The following is a 10,913-nucleotide window of genomic DNA, read 5'->3' as shown; positions in this document are numbered from 1 at the left end:
ATATATATATATATATATATATATATATATATATATATATATATATATTATATCTATGGAATAATAAACTAGAATTTGTTTTTCTGTGAACCAAAAAACAACAATTAAAGTTTATTATTATTATTATTATTATTATTATTATTTCGTTCACCGACTTTCTCGATTTGACCAATCTATATTATTTAATCAGTTTATCTATAGTAAACGCAAAAATCCTGATAAATGATTCATCGTGACAAGGATGCATACCGAATACGTTTCACGTATGAAATCCCGCGTGACAAATCTGGAGCAGTGCATCGACGGTATGGAGAAGAGTTGCGATCGCCGAGACCTTTTAAAATTCTCATCCAGCGCCGAGAGAGTCCCGCTGATCAGAACGTGGCGCGTCTCGAGCCATCCTTAAAGGCGACCACACACGTCGCGATCTTGATACTGGTCGTCTTCTCTTTCACGTCCACGGTGCCGCAGTGCCCATCAGGGGTTACCAAAGGCTGAGCTTTGTCGCCATGCTGATCTTCAACGTCCTGTACTTACAGCCATCTCTACCAACGGCTAATCCCAATTTAATGCTGCACGGCTCCCTCTCTTTCTCACCCTCTCTGTTCATCCTGTGTGCTTGCTGCGCCCGTGTAACTCGTTTATCTCTTGGCTACGCTCGTGAAGAGTGCTTGGCTCCTAATGGTTCTCGAAATATCGTTACATCGGTTTAGAATGTTTCTCTGCCGAGGCGAGCATTCCCCTGCTCGCTGCGAAATTAATTGCGAACTTCCCTCGATTTCAATCAAAATTGACATTCAGTTCCCAAAGAAATAAGAAAATTATATATCAATAATAATTATTTTGTATCATTCGCAAAATTTACGAAAATTTGTTTCAATTTTAAATCAGATTTGATATCAGGTACTTATTAGAGAAATTAGAGCCTGATTTTAGTTATGTTGCAAAGAATGCACCATTCAATATTTATTTACCTATTTTACTTATTTGAGTGGGTAGCGATTCGTTTTACTATTACAAAAATTATAATTTAATCACCATTTAATTAGGAATTTGCAACTCATCTAAATCGTATTTAAATTGTATTCTCATACAGTATATAGTACTAAATATTTTTTTAGATATATTCCAAGTGTTATCTGTAATAAGTTGAGTAAGAATAATTAGAAATCTATGTATATGTATATATGCATTTTATATTACAACTGCCTCAATAGTTTTTTATTGTTTTCTTCTACTGGACACATATTGCAATTTGAAAATATTTAGAAAAAAATCATTTTGTGTCGCTTATGAGGATGAAAATAATAAGACAGAAAACATTTCTATTAACTATCTGCCTGGAGGACCATAAATAACTTCAGTTTTAATTTTGATCATCCAAGGAGACCTTAAAACTAACATTCACACTTAATATAATAATACCTTGATTAATATTCAATCTGTTAATTGCTTTACCAGGCATTGAAGTCTCCAGAATAGAAAATCATCCAGCTTTTTTGTATCACATGAATTAATTAAATACTATTATTTAAAAAAAATAAAAAACAGTATGCATAATACCACACAATTTTTATTTTTATTTTATTATCTGAACTGATATAATTCACTCACCTAATTTCCTTATATGATATTCTATTCGACTTGCTCACCGGACAAATTCCCAGTTACTAAATTCTCTTAATAATCGTGCAGTAATCAGGTCGATGATTATTGGCGGCTGAATAATCGGGAATTTCTTGGATGCGCAACAGGAGGATGCATTCTTCATCCTGCGCAAGGAATGACGATTCGCGGAATTTTCCGACGCGCGATGAACATTCTTCCTTGCGGAGGAATTCTTCGTGCAATACTTAAATTTGAATCGTACTCGATCGACGATCGTCGATGAAACAATGCTGGAAAATTCCCCGCGTTCATGCAGTACCGATGATCGCTGACTACGAATTTTTTTTTCTCCGTTCTTGCTCTTCAAATTCTTCAGCGAGAAGAATTCGTCCTAGAATTCGTAATTAGCTGCGGATTGTTGTACGCTGAGGTTTATCTGCAGGTAGAATCTTTTATGGTCGATTTCTAATTGCTTCTAGTCGATAATTTGTGCATCGACAGCCATCATGGATTTTTGTTAGTCATTCCAAGCATTAATCCACTTTGCGGACAATATAGCGGTTTAATTTATGAAAGCAATATGGACGAAAAGGAATGTATGGGAAAGTAGATGTTTTTACAGGTATGCGTGATGGAGAGATTATACAAATTATTTATGGTTAGACAATGTAGTAAAATGTTAAACTATCGTATATTAGTGATTGTTATAAATAATATATGTAGAAATATTCTAAGTGTGATTAGATACGATTATCTAACATAGTTGTTTTTTTATTTCAGGTAAGGAAAGCTTCGTACACACTTCTTCGCTATTAGACTAAGTCTCACAGAGGCTCCTATCCGAAAGGTAACATTTTGAAATATTTCTGTGCCCAGTTATAAACATTCACAGAGTTGTGAAAATAAGTAATAAGTTACATGTATAGAAAACGAATTTGTTTTAACACTAGAAGAACTTCTGTTTAAATGTTTGGAGTCTGGACAACAACCTCACACTTCAATATTATTTATATACATAATCTTATATTGAATAATTTTTGATTCTATTAAATTTTGTTTTCTATCGATTATTAATTTTAACCTTTATTTAAATTATCCGATTTTTTTATGCAGCATATAATACTCAATATACCTTCAGTTAATTTTCTATTATTTTATATTTTATTTTTCCTATAGAACAAATTTTTTTTTATCCTAATCTTACCAAATTTAGGATCTGCAGGGGTTTTAAATGACTCCATACGTTAAATTCAATAGAAGTAATTTTAGGCTTAAGGAATTCGACTAGTGCGAGTCGAGCAGCCCACAAACGTGGGAGAATAACATTTGTACCCGTGGCGATCGTAAAAAGTGAATTCAGTGAAAGCGTGATCGAACGTTACGACGATAGAGGGTGTTAGCAAATCATAAAATTAACTCTTCTTGTAGCGTTAATGACGGCTGATGTCGAGACGCTGAATCGGTGATCTTATCAAGAATAATGTAATTATCGTGTTGCTCGGGGCCCTCGGTTTAATGATGAAGCACCTTCGTTCTACTATCTCCTAACTCTCCGCCAATAATCATTCGCTATTTTGTCAAGTCGACAATGCAAGCGCTCTGTTCAAAAGTTTGCGTCATTAACATTAACACGAAGTCACAAAGAGATAGTTTGACTTCGTTGTCGTGTTGTATCGCATGCACACTATTGCCTATGAAACATTTGAGTATATATTACAAATAGAATTTTTATTAAATTAAAACATCAAGTTGGTTGATATTGAACGAGTGATGAATAATAATATATCAATGATAAAGTACATTAGTACATTAGTACTGTACAAAGTACATTTAAAGAACATCTGTCTTAAAAAGTTTATAATTTTATTGATTATTTCCTTATTACTTTTTTCATTCCATACTTTTGGATATATCTTCATAGTTCAATTCTCTCAAATAATACATTTGATAGGACACTTGAAATAACTTTTATTCGTAATTCTTATAATTCCATTTATGTAGATCAGTTGTTTTAATTTCTTCAGAATTAACAATTGCCACAATTCAATAATAAATATCATGTAGCATTAGTTTATTGTAATAATAGAATATTTAAATGAATTCTTTTTAAGACAAGATTTCCTGGATTGCAAATAATAATTGATATGAAAATTTTGAAATATATGGTGATCGGAAAAGATTTTAATATTAATTACCACAAAAACTTAATATAATACACATACATAGGAACATGTAATCTACGTAACATAAATTAATTATAAAATTAAAGTACTCTATGAATTAATTTTGAGTTACGTTTTAATTATCACATACTTCAAAATGTCGAAGCACAAAGTATTTTTTCAAATTTCTAAGGAACACCTAAATATCAATATTCGAAAATAGACAAGCTAATATTGCTCAGAAAATTCATTATAAAATAAGTATAACCAACGCACACAGATATTATCGACTGACACTTAATAGAGCAACAAATAATTTCATTGCTCTGTGCTAAATTATAGTAATTGAAGCCTCGCGAAAAAAAAAGGTCATAACGCCAGACGAATAGCGTTTCGCGTTCCCGTTATCGCGCGATGTTCATCGACATGTAGACATAAAGGATGATCTTTGACGATCGTTTATACCGATTCCTGGTACACAGAGATCTTGTACGGGGAGAATCTAATGCACGAACGACATGTTATCACCAACATGCACGGAATCGACGCGGGCCTTAATTATGTGCATTAGTAGGATCATTATTCTCGTCATTATGGTGTACATAACGTTCGAGCATGTTGTACCATCTTCGCGGAAGATCGTCATTAATATACCACTAACCAGGCTGCCTCGTAGAAGCGTGCATTTCCAACAATGATTCCGATAAATCAATCGTGCCGGTAATATTAGTTTTAATTGTGGAATTGACCCGTAATCCGCCATTGCGAGCAGGAAAGAGGTTTTCTAATGTACGAGTGATCGTCCGTGCCACAGCCGATCACGATTGCCTTCGGAGCTCTTTATTAGTATCGATTAGTATTGTTCCTCTACACGGTAATTTGATGGCGTAACACTCTGACGCGTAGCATTCTGTAATCACTGTTGTTCTGGAGAATTCATGGAAATGGTCGGATTTATAAAGAAATATTATTGGATAGCTTAACGTGGAAATTATTTATTGCTGTTTATTGAAATGCGGTTATTGGGGAAACTAGTATTGTTATTTAAGGCTTTGCGTTGCTGTTTCATTTTTAGTGAAAAGAATTTCGTACTGGGATAAAGCATTGCGTATATAAAATTGATTTAGGAGAATTTTTGTTGTAACTTCGTGTAATGGAGAATTAAATTAATTTTTATTGTATTGTATCGAGTGGCTGTTGCTTTAATTTAAATTATTATTTTTTATAATAACCCCAAGTGATGCTTTATTGCTGATAGTCGCATGTATTAGAAAGAAATTATATTTTTCTCAGTAGTAATTTCATGTATAAAACTGGAAAGAAAGTCTTTATAGAAATTCAAATTTCATTTATTAGATTGGTCTAATGCTACAATATGGACCCTAGGTTTCGGAAAAATATTACCAGACTGTGTATGCAGGTTAAAATATTCACAGATACAGAAAAAGAATTAAAATTTAAATAAAAGAATTTCTTATCTCCTAAACGGTTACGACACGTGTATTATTTTTAATATTTGATATAATTTGCATTTGCGCACATTTTTATAGATTTTTCCATATTTCCGTCTGCTATAAATGCATACAAGTTAATAAAATTAATTGTTACTTTTCCATAGCTCAAATTGAACGTTATTCCGTTTAATTTTCAGTGATAAATTTCTTTCCAGGAACCCTTGATTTTAAAATCGTCGACGTTCCACAAATTCGTCAGTTACTTTCCAACAAGACCGAGCATTAACTCGGCTTTCAGCGAATTAATGTTGCATTCTTTCCACGAACGAAACGAAAGCGAGCAAGGGACATTTTCTCTCGTACTAAGGAGATAAATGTCACGTTCGCGGTGACAACTCTCGCTTTCGTTTATTCTTACGGATTCAACAAAGAGGAAAGATTACAGTAGTGTAAAGGAACAAAGCCATTTTACTCGGTGCACGCCTGGGAAATTCGTGAGAATACTTTGCTTTAGCACGATCGAAAGCAGCGTTTCAACCCAATAAATTGAAGAAAAGAGTCACTTGTCAGTAGATTTGTCAACAGATTTTGTCCTAATTATATAAATTATTTTTCGATATATGATTGAAAATATCATTAACAATAAGAGGGGTCAAAACGTGTCAATGAACAGGTAGGTGAAAAATAAGGAAAGAATAAGTAGAAGTGTCTGGATAATAATCAGACAGGAGTGTCTAGAATGTCTAGATAATGAATGAAAGGGGACGGGGGTAAGGGGACTAGATCGTTCTATAATAATAGTGAAACTATAATAATAAGGTGTCACGAAGTCATGAACGTGGTAAATTTAAGTATTTGTCGATTGCTGCAATATTTCAAAGTCACTCTTGTATTTCTTGTACTTCTTATACAGGGTGTTATGTAATTGGCGGTACAAGCGAAAGGGGGTGATTCTACATGAAAAAATAAGTAGAAAATACAGAATAACAATTTTTCGTACGAGGCTTTGTTTTCGAGAAAATAGACTTTGAATTTTCGCCGCGTGCGGGTGAATCATGTCTCCTTATAACGAATCTCACTGTAGATCGTTGTCCCGATGGTTATTATCGCAGTTTAAGTTTGTTTTTATCATAACACAAAATTAGGAACACGTAATGAAATAGAAGATTGATGCAATCACAAAGTTTATTATTACAGAAATTGCTGAAAATGTTGCCCATTCTGCCGAATAGATACTTCTGCTCTTCTAATTAAATTTCTATGAACGCTTTCTAACGTATCCTATTGTTTTAATCTATGAAAAACTACAATAACCTTTTGCCTTTGGGAATGTTTATCTACATAACTTCAATCGAGATATTCATATACAGTGGGTTCCGTTATAACGTGACATGATCAAGTGCACCCGTACTGGGCGAAAATTTAAAGTCGATTATCTCGAAAGCAAAGCCTCGCATGAAAAATTTTTATTCCATATTTTCGACTTATTTTTTCGTGTAGAATCACCTCCTTTTCGCTTCTACCACAGTTACTGAAAATCCTGTATAACGTGTCTCTATTAACGTGTCAACTATTAGGTTGTCCAGAAAGTTCGTGCCAATTTCTAAGAAAAATTCAAAGACACATTTGAATTTTAATATATATTTATTGAATTACATAGGTGCCATTTTGTTCTACAACCTTTCCACCTTTCAAGGGATGCATACATGTTATTTGTTTTCAACCACTTCGATATATTCAGACCTGTACCAAAAATCGACATGGACTTTCCGGACACCCCAATAATAACAATATAGATGACGGTTGGCATCGATCTGAAATGTCAAAGTAAATCCCTTGCAAATTCTCTGCAGAATAATTTGGCTCATAGAGGGTGAATTAATTAACTCCACTTCGATTAACCAATTACGAGTGATCATCACGCAACCAAAGTAATCGTAACCTAACCTTGCTACAAAGAAATTCGTCAAAGGAGCAACTCGATGTATCTCGAATCCGCACCCCCTCGTAATCACCCTAACTCAGCTCCTGCTGTCGTTACACATCCCCTCTTCGACGTTCCCTCCTTATCTTAATTACTCGCCGACGAGAGTTCCTTGTTCCCCCCGCGGGGCTCTCCCTTATGTTCCATCGACGACGGGGGAAGGGAGGATGGGGGATGGGGGGGAGGGGTGGCAGCGTGTCGCTCGGAGCCGAAGTTGTAAATTCGCTCGCGGTTCGGTTGCGTGCCCTTTATAGGCAAGGCTCTTAAGGGGCCACGTCCAAGTTTTAAGGTTCGTGGGACCGGTGGATCGCGGACATGATTGCATTTGCATTATACACGCCGCGGCGCGCACGCAGATTTATCTGCCCCTGGGGTTTATTTATCTGGAGTTATGGCAAACACTGACCGTCCCGAAGCCGGCCAATAACGTATGGTAATGGAGGGGTCCGATTGACTTTTTTACTCTCCCTCCCCTCCCTCTGCTACCCTGCCTCTTCCCCTTTATTTCTAACTCGCCATCTTTCTCTTTTGATGCATTTCTCTCTGGCTCGCTCGTTACCCTCCCCTTTTCTCCCTTTCGTCGTTACACCTTCACCCTCTCCCCCCTCTTCGTACGTCTATCATTCATTTTCTCTCACCCCGCCCCCCCGCCTGTCCTTTAATTCCGCGCGAACCCTGTCGTTCCTCCTTCAGTTCCGTCTATTTCTGCGCCGAGACTCTTACCTCCTCTCCGCGTCTGCCTCTTCTTTGAGCCGAGTGCTTTTATTGGGCCCGCGGCCTATCATAACACGAACGATCGATGAACCCTCGACCCTCGGTATCCTCCTACTTGGAACCCTTCTTCCTTTTTCCCTCTGCATCTCCCTTGGACCTCTCTCGCTTTTCCTATTCCCTCTTCATCGGCACGTTTCCCGCGAGCGGCTGCACCCCTCCTCGTGCTCCGTGTCCGCGTCGTCCGCGAACATACGCGGGTCTGTTGCGATAGGAACTTTCGATGAGCGATGCTAGGGTTGCGAACTCGATGATTTTTCGTGGTATGGTATTTGCGGCTGTGATTGGTTATTTAAAAATTTACGGTGCGAGTGTTGAGCAGTATGTGAAGTAGAAGTTGGAAGCTTTGGGAGGTATTTGAGAGGGACTTCAGGATTTTGGTTTTTAATTATACGGTGATATATTTATATATTTAGATGTAAGAAAACGTGGTTTGAGATACGAAATCGTACAAACTCTTCGATGTTGACGTTTGTTTGTATAAAAATTAACGGAGACGAAGATGTTTTAACCCTTTGTACTCGATGCCTTTTTTTTTCTGGCCAGCAACTCGAGATGTTTCGTAACATTTTATTGCCATGAATTCTAAGCTATGTAGATTTGAGAATAAGGTCACCTTTACCTCGCCGACAATCATTTTATCGATACTTTGCGGCCGTAGTAAATTTAGACATGGATGTCGTACGAGTCGGAATTAATTTTCGAAGAACGAGCAGTGGTATACATATAATATGGATACCATATTATATACCACTCCATTACGATGATTTCTAATGTGCACTAAGAAGAAAGAAATGCAGTTTAGTCAATTTTTTGTCTTTCTTTTATTCAATATTATTATATAGCTCAATGCTCCTGCACTTTAGTTTCAATCGGTTTAAAAATAATCGTGTCTATTTAATTCCTTTAAATTTCTCTTTCCAGAAAAATGATTTCAGTGCAAATTTTCCTCTTCATTCTTTTCAATGTTGAGTAGCAAAACAATACTACATAATTTCAATAACTACACATAGCTACTGATCAAAATCAATTGCGATTGATAGTATTATTCATACTTGAAAAAGAAATTAACTGAATCTATAAATTTCCTTTATAAAATGCTACTAAAATGTAATATTTAAATAACATTCAAAGAATCCATTTCAACCCCAATTTATATGTTTGCAAAGTAAAAGCTGAACGTTTCGATAATTACTGAGAAGTAATTACGGATTCTGCAAGAAGCTCGTTGTAGACGAGGTGATTTACAATGTCATTATCCCCTCGTATCCCTTCAAATGTCATATACGCCTTATGACGTGGCCGCAGTTAACGCGGCGACACGGCGTAGGCTTTATTACTCGCGAAATGGGCGATTCGCTCGCGAAAAGGGCAGCTGTCTCATTAGCGGCGCTGTACCAGCAGGCAGATATTGCTTGCGGCTTCTCAAATACACTGACGCGTCACTGTCGTCTTGCACCACGGACACCTTGTACCATAATATACTTCTCTCTTAGTCCAAAGTTTAACGTTTCCACGGAGAAATCTGTCTACAGGCTCTTCCTAAATAGATCTGTCGAGCGTTAACAGTGTATTTGGTCAAATAACATCGTGGAAATTTCAAGCTGTAGTCTTTTAATTTTCCGGATGTTGCGTGAGTTTATAATTGTGAAATGTTTCCCGAAAGGTAATTTAAGATTTTATATAATAAAGTTTGGTAAAACACAAACGGTGTGAAATGTACTTGATTTTTTTTTTTTTATTTGAAATAAAAATACACATAAGTATAATTAATTGTAACAGTTGATGTTTAAGTGTACACCACATTGTGGAGGAGTATTTTGTTATTGAAAACTTAGCTTCCTTTGGAAAACCCTTTATTGTAGGGGAAGATTTATCCTGAACGAAATTATGATTTATATTAGGTAAGTTAGGATGTATTAGGTTGTCCCAAAAGTTTCTTTTGCTTTATTAATAAGTAATACGTGCACAATATTTTATGTTTTATGTTACATTACTGAATTGTGCACGATTCATTTTGCTCCATTACTGTTACAACATGAATATCTATGAAATTAGATTGTCTATTTATATAAACACTAGCGCATAGGACAGATACACTTTCTCGTGTTTTCTTTATAATTATATATTTCATTTTATTCTCTAAACACAAATTAACCCTTATCACATACTTACAATTAGTTATGACGTAACTTAAGTCTTGGTAGATTTTTTATTTTAAACATTTTCAAATTACACTTTTCCAAAAAGTTACATTTGTCAAATTGAGGGTTTCGTACGAGTTCGCTAAATTAAACTAATTAGTAATTTATTTTAATAATTAATAACGTTCTCATTTTTATTAATCAAAATGAAACAATCTATTTGGCACGCTATCAATAAGATTATTTAATATTGAATCCACGATTCCCACCAGTGGATTACGATCTGTTTTAATTCCTCGATACTCACGAACCGCCATTTTCATCTTGGAATCACAAAGAAGTGTTCGGCCATCTTGTAATTTTGCTGTAGTACAATTCCCACAAAAATGTCTCCGATATTCCTGACTTAATCCTTTCTCCATAAGCATTCTTATGTATCCAAGAATACGTACATTCTATATTTGTTTCTCGTCTCGCTAATGTTTCTATAAACACCAAGCATAAACGCTTAACAAAGTAAACAAAGCCTCGACGAGTCAGCGGGTCTTCGGATCGGCCTTCAGCGATCTCTAAAGAGACGTTCGAGGCAGGTATTGAAATTTCTCACCGGTAGAAAGCGAAGCCTATCGACTGGCAGCGCTCTCAGCGACACATACACGCCTCGGGGATACGAGCCACAGGCTGATCGGGACTCTTTCCACATTCTGTCACGGGGAGCTTGCACGAGGGGTCGTAATCTCGGCTGTATCAATTTTACACGAGTCCACGTATAAACGCTTCTCCGTTGGCG

At 36.0% G+C, this 10,913-nt stretch overlaps 1 protein-coding gene across 11 annotated transcripts in view; it reads left to right on the top strand.

Annotated features, from left to right (window-relative positions):
- LOC128879548 (uncharacterized) overlaps positions 1-10,913 on the top strand; it is a 533,296-nt gene that overhangs the window by 483,648 nt on the left and 38,735 nt on the right. The window contains exon 8 of one of the 11 annotated variants that reach the window (XM_054128807.1): positions 2,389-2,536. The exons of the other annotated variants lie outside the window; for them this stretch is intronic. Coding sequence (XP_053984782.1) covers positions 2,389-2,424 — 36 coding nt within the window. The 3' untranslated portion in view covers positions 2,425-2,536. Of the gene's footprint in view, positions 1-2,388; positions 2,537-10,913 lie in introns of those variants that run through there. 11 annotated transcript variants of the gene reach the window in all.

Source organism: Hylaeus volcanicus, chromosome 7 (genome assembly GCF_026283585.1).
Source record: "Hylaeus volcanicus isolate JK05 chromosome 7, UHH_iyHylVolc1.0_haploid, whole genome shotgun sequence".
Classification (NCBI taxonomy): Eukaryota; Metazoa; Arthropoda; class Insecta; order Hymenoptera; family Colletidae; genus Hylaeus; species Hylaeus volcanicus.
This window is presented reverse-complemented; position numbering and strand designations above follow the sequence as displayed.